At 43.5% G+C, this 21,346-nt stretch overlaps 1 protein-coding gene across 2 annotated transcripts in view; it reads left to right on the forward strand.

Annotated features, from left to right (window-relative positions):
* Positions 1–21,346, forward strand: part of RASSF2 (Ras association domain family member 2) — a 103,354-nt gene that overhangs the window by 64,409 nt on the left and 17,599 nt on the right. For both annotated transcript variants that reach the window (XM_068274821.1, XM_068274820.1), the window contains exons 6-8: positions 15,727–15,890; positions 16,506–16,607; positions 18,798–18,849. In XM_068274821.1, coding sequence (XP_068130922.1) covers positions 15,727–15,890; positions 16,506–16,607; positions 18,798–18,849 — 318 coding nt within the window. The remainder of the gene's footprint in view (positions 1–15,726; positions 15,891–16,505; positions 16,608–18,797; positions 18,850–21,346) is intronic.

Genomic DNA, 21,346 nt, shown 5'->3' on the forward strand with positions numbered 1-21,346 from the left:
GATTCACAAGGCCAGCAGTTTGCTTTTGTCTACCCCCCACTGATAAACAACAACAATCAAAGGAAGAGCTTACTTAACCCATTCCTTCCCAAAGAGCAATGTTAATCTATACAGCCAGCATCTTACTATCTCTCAGGCCATCAAGAGCTGCATCTCACATTGGGAAAAAACAAGCTAATTTGCTGCAATCTCTAGGGATTTTAAATAAAACGCACAGAGGAAAAAAAGGTGTCCAGGCCCATAAAAAATACCACACTCCGACTCAGTCCAACTTCAGGGACCCAGGCCCATTCAAGGGAAAGAACTTTCCAGCGATCTCCAGTGATGTGTACTGGAAATCAGAGGCTGAAAGTAGCAGAAGTTACCATGTCCCTAGTCAGAGATGCAGTAACAACCCGGCAGTGATCCCAGTCGCCAATGCTAAGCCCCATGCAGTCACGGCATTGCTCTGCAATGCCCGCTCTATAAACAATAAGACAGCCATTATTGCGGACCTTATTCAGACATGCGATTTTTCATGCATCACTGAAACCTGGATTGATGCCAATGCGGGCCCCACATTGGAAGCAACCATCCCATACAATTACTCAGTCCTAAGTGAGGGAAGACGAGACCGCAGAGGAGGGAGTGTAGCAATTTGTGGCAAAACAACTCTGCAGCTCAGAGCCCTAAATGTTGGCTCAACAAAGTCTTTTGAATGTATAGGTGCCCAGATCTCAGCTGGTAAAGGCTTCAAAATTTTAGTGGTTTATCGTCCCCCCGGAGATGCTGACCCATTCCTACAGGAATTCTCAGAACTTCTGGCAATGCTAACTCTGTCTTATCCGAGATGGATCATCCTTGGTGACTTCAACGTCTGGGCTGATGACACTCAATCACAAAATGCAAATGAACTAATAAATCTCATGGGTGGACTAGGCTTCACACAAGTTGTAAAATCTGCTACCCACAGAGGAGGGCATACGCTAGACTTACTGTTCCACCTTGGAATGGACATTAGTAACATAACAGTAACCCCAGTGGTGTGGTCAGACCATCACATAATACAGTTTACTATTGAACATCACCCTATCAAGCAGCTCCCTAAAGAAACAATCAAAATCCGTCCCCTGAATAAATTAACACCGGAGAGGATAACTGCCAACCTGGATTTTACAAATCTGCTCCACAGTCAAATGGACCCAAACACTCTAGTAACCCAGTACAACAACACGATATATGAAACACTTGACAGTATTGCCCCATGGCGCACCAAATCAGCAACCAAAAAGCAGAAAGCTAATTGGTTTGACAAAACCATCATGGATCTAAAAAAGAAAGGGCGCAGACTTGAAAGACAGTGGCGTAAATCAGGGTCTGAGGAGCACAAATCTAGCCTAATTCAACACCTCAGACAATACCAACAAGCAATAACCAAGAAAAAATCAGACTTTATCTCGCACAAAATATCTACAGCCAACAACAGAACTGGTCAACTCTTCCACACAGTGGAATCACTCTGCAATCCTTCCTGCCTAAAAGCCCCAATTACATTCTCCAGGGAAAGGTGTGAAGAATTCTTTGCCTTCTTCACAAACAAGGTGTCTACCATCCGTGCCAGCATTACACCAACATCAACTGACCACTGGACTTTGCATCTGCCTACTACCGTACCACCATGGCAAGTCTTTGACACTCTGAGTGAAGAAGATTTTGGAATTCTCATTCAAAGTCTCCGCCCCACTACCTGTGACCTGGATCCTGGCCCAACTGGATCCTTAATGCAGTGCCCAGAGCTGATCAGGCCAGCACTTCACAAAATCACTCAGTGCTCCTTGCAAAATGGACTTTTCCCAGAAGAACTAAAGAAAGCAATCATAAAACCCCTCTTGAAGAAACCATCACTAGATCCTGATTCTGTAACCAACTACAGACCTGTTGCGAACTTACCATTCCTATCAAAAGTTATCGAGTAAGTAGTCGCCAACCAGCTGGAAGCCAGGCTTACAGATAACAACATCTTTGATACTTTTCAGTCAGGATTCAGGAAAAGGCACAGCACTGAAACAGCATTAGTCCGAGTAATGAATGATCTACTTACTGCAAGGGACAAGGGTGATTGCTCAATTTTGATTCTTCTTGACTTGTCTGCAGCATTTGATACTGGGGATCATGAAATACTAATCCAGCGACTGAAGAATTACTGTGGCCTAAGGGGTACTGTTCTTAGCTGGTTTCAGACCTTCCTATCTGGCTGGACACAGCAAGTATGTCTGGGCACACACTACTCTAATCCAGTGCCACTTCCCTATGGAGTTCCACAGGGTTCTGTACTATCACCATTACTCTTTGCAGTCTACATGCTCCCACTGGGCAAAATAATCCAGAACTATGGCCTAGGATACCATTGTTATGCAGATGACACACAACTGTATCTGTCCTTCAAGCCTGGCACTCAAGACCCATCAGGATCCATAAATGCGTGTCTAGTGGATTTACAAAATTGGATGAACATCAGCTGGCTGAGGCTGAACTCTGACAAAAAAGAGGTGTTGGTGGTAGGTGGTCCACACATGATGGATAAAGTTCAAAACGCTCACCACCTCAAACTAGCAATTGGGGGAGATACTGTACAGTATATAGACTCTGTGCGAAACCTTGGGGTGATCCTGGATGGAAATCTAAAACTCAAACAGCAGATATCAGCTGTCGTCAAGTCTTCCTTCTTCCATCTAAGAAATATAGCGAAAATCAAACACCTTATCCCAGCTGAAGACCTACCTGCCCTGGTTCATGCATTTGTATCCTCCTGCCTAGACTACTGCAACGCCCTGTTCATCGGATCTACAGAAAAGGTTCTGCGCCCCTTACAGCTAGTACAGAATGCTGCAGCCAGACTCCTAGCCAATGCCCCCCCGCAGCTCACACATCACCCCAGTACTGCAAACTCTTCACTGGTTGCCAGTAAAATGGAGAATCAATTTTAAGATCTGCCTGCTGACATTCAAGGCTCTACACCACATGGGACCCAAATACATAGCGGATCTATTGGAACTTTATGCCCCTCCACGCACCCTCCGCTCTGCCAACAAGATGAAGCTGATTATTCCCAGGATACACTTAACATTTGGTGCTCGGGCCTTTTCCTACGCAGCCCCTACTCTATGGAACTCACTTCCACTATCAGTACGAGAGGCTCCCTCTCTGGACAGCTTTAAAAAAAGGCTAAAAACTCACCTCTTTTCCCTAGCCTGTGAGACTGCATAATGCAGGGTAACAGCGCTTTGAGTCCCCAGGGAGAAAAGCGCTATATAAATATTATTGTTATTGTTGTTATACTATATAGAATATATCTGTACACAGAATACTATACTATATTATACTATGCTATACTATATAGAATATATCTGTACACAGAATACTATTAATATTATTTATTAGATTTATATAGCGCCAACATATTACGCAGCGCTGTACAATAAATAGGGTTACAGACAATGATAACTGGGGTGAAAGAACAATACAGGTAAAAAATCATAGATACAACAATACAGGTAATAGCAATAAGATACACAACATAATGCAGACAGTAGTACATACCAGATTATACACTGGAGTGGTAGTGGTAAAAATTACCAGTTTCCAAATTCTGGGTAAAGTGCACACAGTCACGTATGATACACAAGGGGAGAGGGCCCTGCCAAAGGCTTACAATCTAGAGGATTGCTATACTATATAGAATATATCTGTACACAGAATACTATACTATATTATACTATGCTATACTATATAGAATATATCTGTACACAGAATACTATACTATATTATACTATGCTATACTATATAGAATATATCTGTACACAGAATACTATACTTTATTATACTATGCTATACTATATAGAATATATCTGTACACAGAATACTATACTATATAAAATACAATAAAACAATTCTGAAGTTTATAAAAAATAATTAGGAAAGTTTATCCCATTACATTTTACCTGGAAGGTGCAAAGAAATTAACTCTGCGACCTACTTGTAAAGCAGATGAATGACTTTTCCTGATAAAATATCAGCCAAGCAGGGGTATCCAGCCATTAGGCATTGGGTGACGCATGTTCCCACTGACTTGCACTGACTGTGTCATCTCCAGGGTGGCAAAGTCAATGAGCAGCAATTAAGGCAATGAGACAGTATACCTGGCAGTGGCTGCCAGTGATTAAGGCGGTGAAAGTAGGAGAGGACCAATACTTCTGCATTGTCCTATTGATTGGAGCTTGATGAGTAGAAGACAAAGGTAAACCATACCTAATGAAACTGCAAAATACACTCTGCTAAATTAGCATAGATTTCCAATGATGCTTCTAGGTGTGAGGCTGAAAAATAGTGTGCGTTCCACCTGCCCAAGTCATAGCCTGATGCTCTGGTCTGTGCACCATGCAGAGGCTAGGGCATGATGAGGATCATGAAGGGGTCATTCTTCAAGCAGGTAAACACACATTAATGTGGTAGATGGAGGAATAAGAGAGGAGGTGCTGTGTCCACTGGAGCTTCGTTTAAAATAACTGCTGGGTATGTAAAGTTGAAAACTGAACATGTGTAACGATTGTGGAACTTTCTCCGTGATCAGCGCACAACGCGTGCGCTGACACGGCGGAAATCCTCCACAAGCGTATATTTGCAGGCACCCAGCAAAAGGTGCTACGCACCTGTAGAGGGAAATTCCTGTCGGCAGATGGCGCTGGGGAGTGCAGAGGAACCAATCCTCTGTACCTCCACAAGTGCCAGACAGGAATTGTACGAAGCGCAGAACGCAATCGCAAGAGAGGCGATTGCGAATGAGAGCGAGCAAAGGGACAGGTTGTATGTGTGTGCGCCAATCCAGTCGCCACCCCGCGACCGCGCACACACAACAGCAGATATGAAATAGGAACGCGATCGCGAGAGGTGCGATCGCCAGACGTGACACAAGGCAGATCAGAATAGAATACGAGGGTAGCAAAGGCACAGCAAATAATACAATGAGAAGATGCGGAAAATAACAAACGCTAGCTAACCGCGAACACCGCACTCATTCGCAACAGTGCACGCGGTTATGCGCGGTCTCCACGTGATAAGCACAATAGAGACAAGCACGCCTAACTAACCATCGACAGACAAACATGAAACAGAGGACGCGAGCGCTTGCTTAACGGTTACCTCACCGAGCCTCCAGCAAGCGTAGCAGACAAGACAGACACACAAAAACAGGGACAAGCGAGAGATAGGATCCACAGCACCAGCGAAAAGTAGCTAGCGCGATCCCAGGAGACAGAACAGAAGAGATAGCTGGTAGCAACCGCTGCACCAGCTATACTCCAAGAACAGAGATCAGAACCATTTCCTGTCGACCACCGTTGGGACAGGACAATGGCAACAGGCAAGACAAGACAGAACAGGCAATACAGATAATACAACCTGACTGGGCTAGAAGGGGAGCCTAAAGCAACCCCCAGGAATTAACTATACTAGATAGCAATGGCTGACACTCCAGCAGTGTCCATCAGGAACATACCATGGAAGGGAAATGACCAGCAAAGCCTTCTGGGAAACATAAAGCTCTTATAGTGCCAGTCATCAAAGAAGGCAGGTAGGGGATTTGCATAACGAATGTATGCAAATTCCCCAGCAAGAGAACAGACCAGAAACTTGCAACGGAAAGACAGGTCTCTGTTCCAGAGACCTGCAGCCCACAGACTAGAGGAATGGACAAACAGCTGTCTGCCTGTGCAGCCAGCTGTGCGGATCATCACAGTACCCCCCCCCCCCCCTCTAGGGATGGATTCCAGACATCCCTCAAAACTGGTATCATCACAAAACTCTAACTGAAGACTCATGAAGGTCGGGACAGCCCGACAAGGCCCAATTCCAGAGTCAGTCCATCCGAAACCGACCTCATCGGAAGCAGAAGCCACCGAAACATGCCCATCAGCACTACAAGTCTCAGCCATCAGGACTGTGGACACCAGAGAAGAAGCAATCGACACCCTCCAGACAATACCCACCACCTTCCAAGGAGCGTCCAAGAATACCAAACCTGCCGCAATACGTGTTCGAAGTGTCCCTTACAACACCAAAGCCATTGCTGATCGTATACAGGTGTACAGAGGCGCCGGAAGTATAAAAATAGCTAAAAAGTTTAAAATGTTTTGGTTGCGGTGGTGGACCAGCTAACCATAAACGGACAACAAGGCTGTTGATTTTCAAAAATAAATATACACAATTTATTTGATTGCTCCCAATAAACAGTCGCAACGCGTTTCACGGGCAAAAACCCGCTTCTTCAGGCAATAAAGGACAGGAGCAACAACACTGAAAATGACAGAGATACATAGCAGGCATCAGCATACTGTGTGTGGTACAATTGTATAGGTACATTAAATTGTATGCATACATAATCTTTATGGTATAAGTGATGCTAACACAAATATACTATCGCTGAAGTGTCTTATATTACACCTAGTTTTGTGTTGATAATTGCTTAGTTGCGGGGTATGTGTTCAAAATGTATGCCTAAATAGTTGTATTTGTATTTCTAACTGTGCATTATTCCCACAGGGAGAATATATTTGTGGGCTTGTGCTGCCTTTGTGGGGAGTTATATTGTTCCATGGTGGAGTGACTATGAATGAATAGCGAGGTGAAGTGAAAATAGTGCCCCAGGGTGATGATAAAGAGTAACATGAGTGATAAGGAGTAAAAACTTACCAGCGTCTGGTCTGAATGATGCTTGGCACCTCTGTGCCGGTATATCGTGTTTGTGGGGTTTATAAGGTGAATAGGGAGGCTACGGAGGACGTAAGGGGGGTGGGGCCGTGTGAGGAGCATGATTGGGCCGCTTGCATTGTGTGGCCAATGCGGAGGGGCTGGGCGGGGACCTGAGCACGGCTGGGATGCGCGCGCTGCATCACTGAGATGAGCGGACGCATGCAGGGGATTATGGGGCGAGTGTAACGTGGCTATGTAGTTGTGCGCATGTGCGCACTCAGTTACGTTATGCGGAGAGTGTGGCACGCATCTCACACTTCCGCATACAAGGTGGGAAAGTAGGCAGAGGGGAGGGGAGGGGGTGGAGTGGAGGGCGAATTGCCCAAACTTGATGCATATGCGCATTAACCCTTCCATCCGGTGAAAGTAACTGTTTGGAAGGAATCTTGAATCCATTTAACTAAAACTTCTAGATTGCGTGTGAAACTTCCCTATCTAGTGGTACTGTATGGAGAGCGCTGCTGCCCTCCAGTGGTCAAGACATAACAACAGTTTATAACAGTCATACATTTATAGAACAAAATCACTGCTGTATTACGAGAAGATATTCTAGCAAAAATAAAATGTCCATAGTACCAATTCATTCTATAGGTTCGGGATCAATCTTTTTCGACACAGACAAACTAAAAAAGAGTATACATATGTGTGTACATCAGTATCAACTTGCATTTGGGTACATCTGTGTGTTGTTTACCAGTTTAAAGACATCATAACAACAGTGTTCTGATTATTATGGCCATGATATAAAACTGTCTACATTAGGGTAACATTCTTGATTAAAATATGACATAAGAAAATCATAAAATATATGAACATAAATATACAGTACAATTTATATTTAAAAGTCGAGGTGACTACTTCATAAAAAGAGAGGACGGATAAAGACTGAGACATGATCTGTAGAGGGGTGATATATTAATAGATTTTTTCCAGCTGCTCGTTAAGGCCTCCTGGAGTGATCGATTTTAGGATTTGAATCCAATACATCTCACGTGCTTTAAGGAGCTCAAACGAGTTGAATCGGTTTTGTGGAATTGTATCAATAAGTGTAATGTGGAATAGTTCCGGATTACTGTCGTGGTGGGTGGTGAAGTGTCGTGATACGCTGTTTAGGGGATATTTTTTGATTATATTCCTTTTATGTTGTCCGATTCTCGATCTCGCGGGTTGAGTGGTTCTGCCCACATACTGGAGCTGGCATGGGCATGTGATGATGTAGATTACATATTTTGATTCGCAGTTAAGATGGTATTTGATTTGGTGCTCTGTTTTAGTGACCTGGGATTGGAATGTCGTGGTCTGGTGAATGAAACTACATTGCTGATCGTATTCAGGGCACCAAGCAAAACCTTTCCCGGAATCTCCCAGAACGCCTTGAAGCTCCGCAGAGATCCCAAGAAGCCAGAACGCTCACCAGGCTCACATGGAGAACCACCAAGAACCCCTATGGAACCTATGATCATTCCAGACTCAAAATTAGCAGGACACCCATCAAGATCAGGACTTTCAGGGACCACTTCTGGGCATGCAAGCAGGCAGGCTATATCAGAACATGTCTCCACTGAGGAAGCATCTGAGTACGCTGGTAACCGAGGCACACTTGGGCTTTCTGGGTCACAGAGCACATCGGGGTACACTAGTACAGATGAAACCTCAGGACATGTCGGGGAACTGCCAACCTCAGAGTCCGACACGACAAGACCAAAACCAGTACCGGGCAGAAAATCATCACGAGTAAAGGTCACAGATACTGGTCTTTCAAAAGAAGACTCGGACTCAAATTCAGAATTTTCTGTAACTGTAATATCATCATTGACTACACATGAATGAAGCTCCACAAGAGCTGCAAAAGTAGTCAGCAAGGCAGCAATGCCTACTGAAGTGGGCAACACCTCAGAAGGACCTGGGGGGCAGGAGACATCTCCTACAAGTTCTGCACCCTTTGGGAGGAACTCGGAGACCTTCAGATCATCAAACAAGACCTCAGGAACATCATTTTTCAAGTTGTCTAAGAAGGATTCTGTACTATCCATGTTACAGGGCAAAACTGGAACTTTATTTTGAGAACAGGGCAGATGTCCCAGGGAAGGTTCCACCATAAACTGAGACTGAATTTCATCATCATGAGTGGAACGTACAGGAATATTCACTGGACCACACACTGACTCCCTAACTTTAATCTCGCTGCACCCAGAATTCTGCGTAGTAGTCAAACTAGCTTGCAACTCCAAAACTGCAGAAAGACAGGTAAAAATAGCAGCAATACCTAGACGAGCCTCTAGGGGCAGGGCAGGAGATATTGTACAAGGCAATATTGACTCATCCAGAGTACAGGGTGGAGAGTCAGAACTTTCTTCAAAGCAAGAAAGGGACTCCCAAATGTCAGTGTGATTGGACATCGTTTTGTTAGTCATGGTACAGGGCAGGCTCAGAGAAAGCGTCTCTGAATAAGGCAAAGAAGGTTCAGCATCAGATTCGCAAAACCGAAGCGCTGTCTCACTCTTAGATTCGGCTAACAATGTCGAATCCAAGGAATCAGAACGCAAAACCTGCGAATCAAAATTCACTTTAGGTTGTGAAACTGATGCTTCCATAGCGCAAACCTCCGCGATCTGCGGAGCAGACTGCAAGGCATCTAGGACCGAAACACTGGAGCAACTGTCTCCAGGCAACGGGCCCTTACAGGTGAGAACAGGGTGAGACAGGGAATCATTTGCAGAAGAAATAGCAAAATCAACAGGATAAACTTTATTAGGCATATTAATTTTACTTTTGACTCTGCACAGTCGAGAAACTTTCCCCATAGCAGGGTCACAGATGGAAGATCTCAAAGATCTGTTTCTAAATGACAAAGGATCCCACACATCCTTGAGGAAACCGGCAGACTCATGCCGATCACCATCTGCAGGAACATCCGAGAAACAGGCATCAGATCGCACAGATTCAAACTGCACACTGTCAGGAGAGAATCCTTCAGGATTCGCACAGGAATCAACCACAGCAGCACACTCATTCATTTCAGATTGCACAAAGTCAAGACTCTCATGCTTTACCCCAGAAAGGCAGGAACAATCATCCGACAACGATGTCTCTTTATTGGAATCAATTGGTTGGTGTGTGTGCAACTCATCCAAAATCGTTTGCCATACATATATCACCAGATCCACATCATCCTTGTCACATTCATCGGAATCAATCAGAAGGTACATAGAATCAAGACAAGCATTCAAGACATCTTCGCTTTTTGCGATGTAAAAATCGCAAAAAGGCTTTCCAATCAAAATCGAATTCCTCCAGCAAGGCCCCAACATCCCAGGAAGCAAATGGGGGTTCAAACAGGCCAGTATCCAGATAATCTCCATAGGGGTGGAGTTCAGGAACAAGAACAGATTTTTTAACTGCTTTAATGTAGTGTGCGATCCTACCTATAGCAGGATCCACATAAGCTTTGGATTGGGGCAAAAAAACTGGAAACTGATCAGCAGATGCATTATAAACATCATTATCATACTGCATGGTTTTGCCCATTTCAGACTTGACAGAAATAACCTCTCTATCTGTGGTTGCCATGGGCAACGGATCTTTCCGCTGGCAAGCCTTCCTAGATCTTTTACGTTTAGACTTAGAGGCTTTGGATGGCTGCTTTATGGATGAAAGAGTAGATGGAACAGCTGATTGAGCTGCTGACAACAACTCATTAAGGGGGTATGGTAATTGAGGTAATCTCAGCCAATTGTGAATTAAAAAGGCCAAGAATTCCAGGGGTCTTTGACTCAAGGTGGTATGATCTAACACATCATAACCCCACATTGACATTTCGCCCCCCAACAGAATGTAGACCATTTGGGGGGCCCAGGTAGACACTGGGCTGCATTGGAATTCAGGGTTCGCTAACAGTTTCGTACACTCAGACAAAAATTCGTCTGCTGATTCAGGTTCAAGTTTTTTAAATCTCTTAAAGGTACAAGAGCCATATTCGACAAAATCGTACAAATCGGAAATTCCGTCTACACTGGGGTTTTGGGTTTGGCTGGTCATTCTGTAACGATTGTGGAACTTTCTCCGTGATCAGCGCACAACGCGTGCGCTGACACGGCGGAAATCCTCCACAAGCGTATATTTGCAGGCACCCAGCAAAAGGTGCTACGCACCTGTAGAGGGAAATTCCTGTCGGCAGATTGCGCTGGGGAGTGCAGAGGAACCAATCCTCTGTACCTCCACAATTGCCAGACAGGAATTGTACGAAGCGCAGAACGCAATCGCAAGAGAGGCGATTGCAAATGAGAGCGAGCAAAGGCACAGGTTGTATGTGTGTGCGCCAATCCAGTCGCCACCCCGCGACCGCGCACACATAACAGCAGATATGAAATAGGAACGCGATCGCGAGAGGTGCGATCGCCAGACGTGACACAAGGCAGATCAGAATAGAATACGAGGGTAGCAAAGGCACAGCAAATAATACAATGAGAAGATGCGGAAAATAACAAACGCTAGCTAACCGTGAACACCGCACTCATTCGCAACGGTGCACGCGGATAGCACAATAGAGACAAGCACGCCTAACTAACCATCGACAGACAAACATGAAACAGAGGACACGAGCGCTTGCTTAACGGTTACCTCACCGAGCCTCCAGCAAGCGTAGTAGACAAGACAGACACACGAAAACAGGGACAAGCGAAAGATAGGATCCACAGCACCAGCGAAAAGTAGCTAGCGCAATCCCAGGAGACAGAACAGAAGAGATAGCTGGTAGCAACCGCTGCACCAGCTATACTCCAAGAACAGAGATCAGAACCATTTCCTGTCGACCACCGTTGGGACAGGACAATGGCAACAGGCAAGACAAGACAGAACAGGCAATACAGATAATACAACCTGACTGGGCTAGAAGGGGAGCCTAAAGCAACCCCCAGGAATTAACTATACTAGATAGCAATGGCTGACACTCCAGCAGTGTCAATCAGGAACAGACCATGGAAGGGAAATGACCAGCAAAGCCTTCTGGGAAACATAAAGCTCTTATAGTGCCAGTCATCAAAGAAGGCAGGTAGGGGATTTGCATAACGAATGTATGCAAATTCCCCAGCAAGAGAACAGACCAGAAACTTGCAACGGAAAGACAGGTCTCTGTTCCAGAGACCTGCAGCCCACAGACTAGAGGAATGGACAAACAGCTGTCTGCCTGTGCAGCCAGCTGAGCGGATCATCACAACATGCCTTCCTTAAACATTGGTCAGTTTTTCCACTATATATGTAGGCTTTAAAGCGACGTTACGGTTGAAATTTGCATGGACTACATGCAACTACAGGTACATCAGGTTATATACTATATTTGTATTTGGAAGTGGCAGAAAAGTAGTGGGACATATATGTCCTAATATAGCAATTATATTTAATCAAAAATAATGTAAACCTTAGAAACATAAATCAAAAAATATCAAAGAACCACGCGTTCAGTCCCGAGAGGGGCTAAGTTAGCTCTGCGCTTAATCCAAAATCGATACAATAAAAATCAGTACAATAAGAGCTACAGGTGTCTATTCTTATTTTCTGCAGTCCAGCAACTACATCAAGTTGCCAACAAACAGATATCTGAATCAGTCCAGTTAAATGCTCCAATCACTTTCCTAATTCAGAAATATAAAACATATAAAAAGTCCCATTCAAAGTGACTTCTAGTTTCGCTGTAGTCAAAATATATAGGCGAGTTAATCCTTTATGTAAAATCATATGACAAGCTTGACCAGCGCTGCGTATACACGTGTGTCACTCCCACCACCAGCACCTAATGGAGAGCGACTCACCCATTCAGTTGGACCACTATTCACAATGGTCAAATGCGCATACGGGGCATTCAAAGGCTCCCCTCGCCTATACGAATCGTTCCGCCCTTGCTGCAGCCACCATTGATGAATGAAGTCCCAGTTTCCACTTTTAAAATTTCCTCAAATAAAAAGCATAATGCTCATAGCGCAACACTGTGGGCTCGATTCACAAAGCGGTGCTAACCCAGTTAGAGACTTTAGGCATGATAACCTTTGCACCACGCTGGTGAAAAGCCAGTTTAGGTGTGATAAGTTTAGGCATGATAAGTTTAGGTGTGATAAGTTTAGGCATGATAAGTTTAGATAAGTTTAGAACGCGCGCAAAGTCCCGCACGCAAAGCAGCGCCATTAAACTCTATACGAAGTGCACCAGACTTTGCTAGCGTAAAACTTTTGATCAGCTGTGCACTGCGGTGCTAACGCAGTTGGCGCTTAAACTTATCATGCCTAAACTTATCACACCTAAACTTATCATGCCTAAACTTATCACACCTAAACTTATCACACCTAAACTTATCATGCCTAAATTAAGTTTAAGCATGATAAAGGGCTTTTCAGCAGTGTGCTAACTGTTAGCACCGCTTTGTGAATCAGGCCCCGTATGTACTTTAAAAACTTTTATTTCAGATTTACACTTACAGATTCCGCGGTTCAGACAGCACATAGAGTTTTTCCCTTGGGCTCTCCACCGTTTGGCCTCCTGGTATGGCCAGATGGTGTAATCAATCCCTGCATATGGGGAATCCCTGTTTTCATCATACACAGTGTTGTAGTTGTCTGAATTCTCAAGTATTGGCTGTCGCTGTTGATAATAAATCATTCACTTGTAGGAAGGTGCACGCTTTTATCCTTTGTCCTGATCCGAATCTCTCTTGCCACCCGCCGTTTGCCTGTGTGTTCAGATGCGCCGTTCGTAGCTCCACCCAATCGATTTCGTCATCACCATGACTCATCAGATGCCCCTCTATGTGCTGTCTAACCCGTGGAATCTGTAAGTGTACATCTGGAATAAAAGTTTTTAAAGTACATACAGTGTTGCGCTATGAGCATTATGCTTTTTATTTGAGGAAATTTTAAAAGTGGAACCTGGGACTTCATTCATCAATGGTGGCTGCAGCAAGGGCGGAACGATTCGTATAGGCGAGGGGAGCCTTTGAATGCCCCATATGCGCACTTGACCACTGTGAATAGTGGTCCAACTGAATGGGTGAGTCGCTCTCCATTAGGTGCTGGTGTTGGGAGTGACACACGTGTATACGCAGCGCTGGTCAAGCTTGTCATATGAAAAAATATCAAAGGTTTATTGAAACATCAGAGATTAAAATACATTTATGCATAAAAAGCTCATAAGATGCCCCCCCCCCCCTCGTACCAAACCCTGCAAGCAAGCACACATGCACCCAGGCACACTTGCACAGCAGCTAGGTTATAAATTAATGATGTGACAGCCCCTTTAAGAGAGGATGAAAGGATGTTGCTTAGTACAGATTTCCCCAACTCCTGTTTTATCCATACATATACTAAGCCAGTGTTCCCCAACCCTGTCCTCAAGGCCCACCAACAGTACATGTTTTACAGAAAATCACAAACATCCACATGTGAGGTAATTAGTGTCTCAGCAGAGCTGATTAACTACCTCTGTGGATTTCCACAAAACATGCAGGTGGGCCTTGAGGACAGGGTTGGGGAACTCTGGCTTAGTATATGTATGGATAAAACAGGAGCCAGTCCAGTCCTACATCAGGTTACCCAGCTGTATAGGATATTGCCCTTTGATGTATTATTATTAATTGTATTTATAAAGCGCCAACATATTACACAGCGCTGGACAATAAATATATACAATGATACAAGGATGACAGACATAGGGTTATACACATAGAACAAAGTTATACATGCAAATTGCACAAAATACATGATCATGCAATATGGGCTGGTTAGGTAGGCCCAGTAATACAAGTACAGTCTGTCATAGGACAGGAGCACATGATCCTGTAGATTACACTAGGGAGTGGAGGACCCTGCCAGAGGCTTACAATCTAAAGGGAGGGGTGGAAACACTAGGTGGGGCTGTTAAATATTCCTTAGAGAGTTACTGTGTGGTAGGAGGTGGGTAGGCCATCATAAAGAGGTGGGTTTTGAGGGCTTGCTTGAATGTGTTGAAAGAGGGAGCAAGTCTGATGGGTGGTGGAAGGGCATTCCAGAGGGTGGGGGCAGCTCTTGAGAAATCCTGCGTGTATTGAAAGGAGCAATTCTCCTCCATGTATTGAAAGGAGCAATTAATTAAGACTGTTTACAAACAAAACTGGTGTCTTTCCTGAATAACTGAATACATGGCATCTCGGCACCAGTCAGTTCCGCGCAGGGAGAGCCAAATGACAGCTCTCCCTGCTAGCTCTCCCTGCTGTCACTAAACTCCCCAGCGGAGTTAAAGACTATTCCGCCTCTGAGTTGTTCAGGGTCTAGAGCCCGGAATTACTGTTACACAGGGCATGCAGCATAGTATTGCTGCTATGACGGCGCCCAGCTTCGGTGCACTGCGCTCATCGCCGCACACCGAAATAACCTGATTCTGTATAACTGATGGAATAGCTGCACAAATCCCTTGCAGATCACGGCTGTTTTTCTGACTATACAACTTTCTGACAGAATCGAATATTAGCTTTACATGCAAGGTTCCTAGTGGCAAAAACAGAACATTTATATTGCGCTTTTCTCCTGGTGTTCTCAAAACCACTAGGGTGCGCTCTATAGGCAGTAGCAGTGTTTATGAAGCAAGCAGTTTTTAGTACAAAGCTCAGTGGGGAGGAGGTCTGGCAATGCATACACCATTTCAGGTAGGAGAAAAAAAAGAGTAAGGGAGGAATTGAAATCACGATTGGCTTTAGTCAGAGGCAGTAAAGATGGAAAATACCTGGAACAGTTTTCTCTTTATTTACTATATAAAATTAACTGAAATAAAAATGTGGACAGTACATTACATATGTTGGTAGAGCAAGTTTTTATCTACGTATATATGTGTTTTCTTTCCTGGGATAGTATGGCTGTCCCTGCTGCTTTAAAATCAGAACAGCTCTGTCACTAAATCAGCGCTGATGTATTTGTCTTGCAGTTGGGGAAGAGGGGGAGAGGACCTCCCAGGAGGAGGCCCCTCAGCTCATGCGCACACGCAGTGATGTTGGGGTACGACGGAGGGGGAACTTGCGAACTCCAGGAGAACAAAGGCGGATCAAACGCCACCGATTCTCTATTAATGGGCACTTCTATAACCACAAGGTATTGTGTAGTCACTGTGTGGGACTCCTATATTAGCCCCATCTGTATTGTGTGATCACAGTGTGTGACTCCTGTATCTGTATAAGCCCCATCTGTCTTGTGTAATCACTGTGTGTGGCTCCTGTATAAGCCTCACCTGTATTGTGTAATCACTGTGTGAGACTCCTGTATAAGCTCCATCTGTATTGTGTAATCACTGTGTGTGACTCCTGTATAAGCTCCATCTGTATTGTGTAATCACTGTGTGTGACACCTGTATAAGCCCCATCTGTATTGTGTAATCACTGTGTGTGACTCCTGTATAAGCCCCATCTGTATTTTGTAATCATTGTATGTGACTCCTGTATAAGCCCCATCTGTATTTTGTAATCATTGTGTGTGACTCCTGTATAAGTCCCATCTGTATTGTTTAATCACTGTGTGTGACTCCTGTATAAGCCCCATCTGTATTTTGTAATCACTGTGTGTGACTCCTATATTAGCCCCCATCTGTATTTTGTAATCACTGTGTGTGACTCCTATATTAGCCCCATCTGTATTGTGTAATCACTGTGTGTGATTCCTGTATAAGCCCCATCTATGACTGCACTAATTGTATACTATTTTACTATTCAGACATCTGTGTTCACACCAGCATACGGATCAGTCACCAATGTGAGGATAAACTCCACCATGTCCACCCCGCAGGTCCTTAAACTGCTGCTCAACAAATTCAAGGTGAGACCTGAAAATGTGTTATTATCACACTACTACACCCTGAATCTGTGTAAAGAATTTAGATAATTGCTGGGGCATGATAAGTATGAGCTCTCTGTTATATGTAGTGCTACTGGTACAGAACAAACATGCATGTTCACCTGCGCTATACAGTACAGTCCAATTTATCCAGAACTCTGCTAACCAGCATTGTCAACCAACCAGCACAAATGTCTGGCCACAGCGGTGAAGGCCAAATTCTTAGGCCGTCTGTAGGCTCTGCTGTGCTTAAAGACTGGATTCCATGGCCCTCACAAGGTTAATATACTTTCATTGTACTGTATACCTCACTGTATGGTTCCACCACAGCGGTAATGCGCGGTGCATATTTTTGGCTACATTGCACAACACAATAGAGTTGGTGTGGAACGGCCCTAAGTGTTGTGAACTGTGTCTGCACTATATAAATACATAGTAATGATAATAGTGTACTATCACTCAAGTATACTGTATTCAAAAAAATATAGCAATCACCACTCTGTGACCAGACTCCTTTATTTTTCCAAGCTAAAATGAGCTCAGGAATGATGACCGCACAACAGACCAAACCAAACATCATGCATCTGGAAGACTTGTGGTTCCCATTGAAATTAAATATCAGAAGTTCAGAAAGTGACAAAATTTAGCTGCATCCTGATGGTAACCCCACTTGTTTCTCTCACCACTTACCGTATATCTGCTCCCCAGCATTACAAATTAACAAGATTTGCTGAACTATTATTTGCAGATAGGGTCAAAGCTTCACAAAAGCAGAAATTAAATAAACATTTGTGTCTGACATCAGAATACAGAAGCATGTAAAATGCAGCAAGAATAGGACAAGTACCATCTATAAGACGACCCCTGAGTTGTCAGAAGATTTTCAAGGGTTAAAAAGTAGTCTTATACGCCAGAATATTCGGTATGTCTGGTCTGAAATAGCTAATGGTATGTGCAAAAAGATCCCCAAATAAATGCAAACAACTACCAAAACAGGATCAAAAGTTGTATACCGCACAAAACCATATTATATTGTGATAACCTCAAAGGTTATTGTACAGTTGCTGCAGTTCACAATTGTTGATCCTCTTTTCATAGTTGCTTGCATGTAAATAGTAAGGTTGGGTTCACACTTATTAAAAATCGTGTGCATTTTCCAAATGTGCAAAAATGCAGCTGCTGCACATCTGAGGCTGCCTTCAGACTTCCAGCTGGCAGCAGGGGCTCGGGTCCTCACTGCACCGCCAAAAAACAGGCCTTCGGGGATTACCTCGTTAGTATGTGAGATCCAAACAGGAAGTTATACTCACTTGCGGTCACTTCCTGTTTCAGAAATACGGAAGTGCCCGGAAGCGCCAACATTTTTAAAAATACCTGTGTCGCCATAGACTTACATGACTTCTGTTTGGAACGCAGGTCGCCGCAGGAGCTGCTCTGTGACGTAGGTATGTCTGCCCATTAGATAGGGCACTTCCGGAGCAGTGTACCGCAACGTAGGTAGTATGAAATAACCCATAGACTTTCATTAGGCTACGGTAGCGGTGCGGTCCCAGGGTGAAAGGGCCCTAATGAAAGTCAATGCAAAATTGCACTTCTACTAAAATTTGTGTTTTTCACAGTTTCGTTTTCACATGTGTAAAAAAAAAAAAAAAACACTTCTTGCAGCATAAGTTTGCACACTGCATGCTATTTCCCATTGACCTTCATTATCTGCAGGGAAAAAAAAGGTTTGCGCATACAAATAAAAATAGTGACAGGAAAAATGCAGCTAAAAATGGCAGGGATAATTGTGAACCATCATGATAAAATTATTATTGTTTGTAAAGCAAGAACACATGTAACGTTTAAGAAAATCATTAATCTTATACTATTCAATACAAGCAAATGCACATCATTTCTGTTTAAAGGCACCATGCAATTTTCCTGTCAGATCGACTGATCGGTCAATAATTTTCAGCATGTGTGATCTGCTTCCGAACGAGAAAGGGATCAATTTTAAAGTCATTACTAGACAAAATCTATCTCTTTCTCGATCAGAAGAGGATGGGACATACTGGAAATTATCGATCAGTCGACTTGATGGGAAAATTGACAATACACGAAATGTTATTTTATTATCATAATGGCATTCTGCAAGCAATTATATTTAATGTCTTTGCAATTTGATTTCAGATTGAGAATTCAGCATATGAGTTTTCCCTGTTCATGGTGCACACAAGTGGAGGTGAGAGATGGAATGTATACATGCTTATCCATTTACCTGAAGCAGTGTTGCAGTTTCTGTGTAGTCAGGGGAATAATGTAATAGGCTCTTGGTGTACATACAATACAGGACACAGTGCAATGACACATAAAGAGGCAATGTTGCAGACAGAGGCAATATCATTCACAGAGGCAAAGATACACACAAAGCAAGAGGCAGTACCATGCACAGAAGCAATAACATTCGCAGAGGCAATGATAAACACACAAAGCAGAGGCAATAACATGCACAGAGACAATAACATTCGCAGAGGCAATGATACACACAAATCAGAGGCAGTAACATGCACAGAAGCAATAACATTCGCATGGGCAATGATACACACAAAGCAGAGGCATTCAAATGCACAGAGACAATAACATTCACAGAGGCAATAACATTCACAGAGGCAATGATACACACAAAGCAGAGGCAATGACATGCACAAAGGTTATAGAATTCACAGAGGCAATGATACACACAAAGCATAGGCAATGACATTCACAGAGGCAATGATACACACAAAGCATAGGCAATGACATTCACAGAGGCAATGATACACACAAAGCATAGGCAATGACATTCACAGAGGCAATGATACACACAAAGCATAGGCAATGACATTCACAGAGGCAATGATACACACAAAGCATAGGCAATGACATTCACAGAGGCAATGATACACACAAAGCATAGGCAATGACATTCACAAAGGCAATGATGCATACAAAGCAGAGGCAGTAACATGCACAAAGGCAATGATGCATACAAAGCAGAGGCAGTAACATGCACAGAGGCAATGATGCATACAAAGCAGAGGCAGTAACATGCACAGAGGCAATGATGCATACAAAGCAGAGGCAGTAACATGCACAGAGGCAATAGGGTTGATTCACAGAGCAGCAGAATCATGCTGTAGTGCATGGATGTATTTTACATGTGTAAAGTTTCGCATGTAAGTAAAAGTTTGCGGCCCATGTGCAATAAACGTTTTCTCCTAGGTGATATCGTCTTACCTCGTCTATATATATTTTTTTAAACCACCATCAAGTGAGAAAATACTCAAAATAATTTTCTACCTTTTTTCTGAACCAGCTAATTTCTGGGGCATTGCTGTGCCAATCGTTTCAGAGCCAGCACTGGGTGTCTGATTTGGGTACCACACAAATTAGTAAAAATAAAAGTAATTTGGCCAATGCCTGTATTGCGTGTCCACCTGACTTGCTATAACATGTAGGGGGAATAGTAATCAGCGCGGGCCTGGGGTTTGTGTGCGAGCAGGGTGAGCTGTTTTTCAGCTTCACCCTGTGGCCAGATGGCCCGCACTGAGAATTAAAATACCCCCTTCTTCACGTACTTGTTGGTACTTTTTCAGTTGCAAAGTGCTGAAAAGTTATTTCAAAAATAAAGTTGAAAAAATATCTTCTACTGATAGAAAACGCAGGAGAAAAAGTTAATTGCATATCAGCCTACATGTTTAAAGTCTTAAAGTGAACCTGAGGTGAGAGTTATATGGAGGCTGCCATATTTATTTCCTCATACTAATATATATACAGTATATATATATATATATATATATATATATATATATATATATATATATATATATATATATATATATATATATATATATATATATAATGTGTGTGTGTGTGTGTGTCTGACCTACAAATCTGTCCAACCTACATTTCCAATCTTACTCAGAGGTACACACCTAGCCGCTCACTCCGCTCTTCCAATGAACTTCACCTAACCGCCCCCCCCCCCCCCCTCCTGCATCACCCAGTCCCATGCACGCCTCCAGGACTTCTCAAGAGCTGCTCCAACACTATGGAACTCCCTACCTCCACCCATTAGGGTAGCCCCCTCCTTCAACATCTTCAAGAAAGCCCTCAAAACTCACCTTTTCACTCTGGCCTACTACCCCTCACAAGTGTTCTAAACCCACAGCTGAACTCTGGTCCCCTACCGTTCGTGTCCTTACCTCTCCCTCTAGATTGTAAGCCTTTGGGCAGGGTCCTCCTCCTTTTGTGTCCTACCTGATCATGCACCTCCATTACTGTGAACCCATGCTATGCATCTGAGTGAACCTAACTTGCCTAATCTCCATGCTCCCATCCAAAGACTGACTAAGCATTACCTGGTACTCATACTGTGCTGTGTGATCTGGTTTTCTTGTATTCCTGTATTATCTTATTGCTGTATGTCACCCCTAAATATTGTCTGTAACCTAAATTAATGTACAGCGCTGCGTAATATGTTGGCGCTTTATAAATACAATAAATATATAATATATATATATATATATATATATATATATATATATATATATATATATATATATATATACACTTATTTCCAATACTAGTTGCCTGGCTATCTTGCTGATCCAGGGTACTTTCAGCCATAGACCCTGAACAAGCATGCAGCAGATCAGGTGTTTCTGACAATATTGTCAGAACTGACAGGATTAGCTGCA

This window comes from Hyperolius riggenbachi, chromosome 3 (genome assembly GCF_040937935.1).
Source record: "Hyperolius riggenbachi isolate aHypRig1 chromosome 3, aHypRig1.pri, whole genome shotgun sequence".
NCBI classification, from domain to species: Eukaryota; Metazoa; Chordata; class Amphibia; order Anura; family Hyperoliidae; genus Hyperolius; species Hyperolius riggenbachi.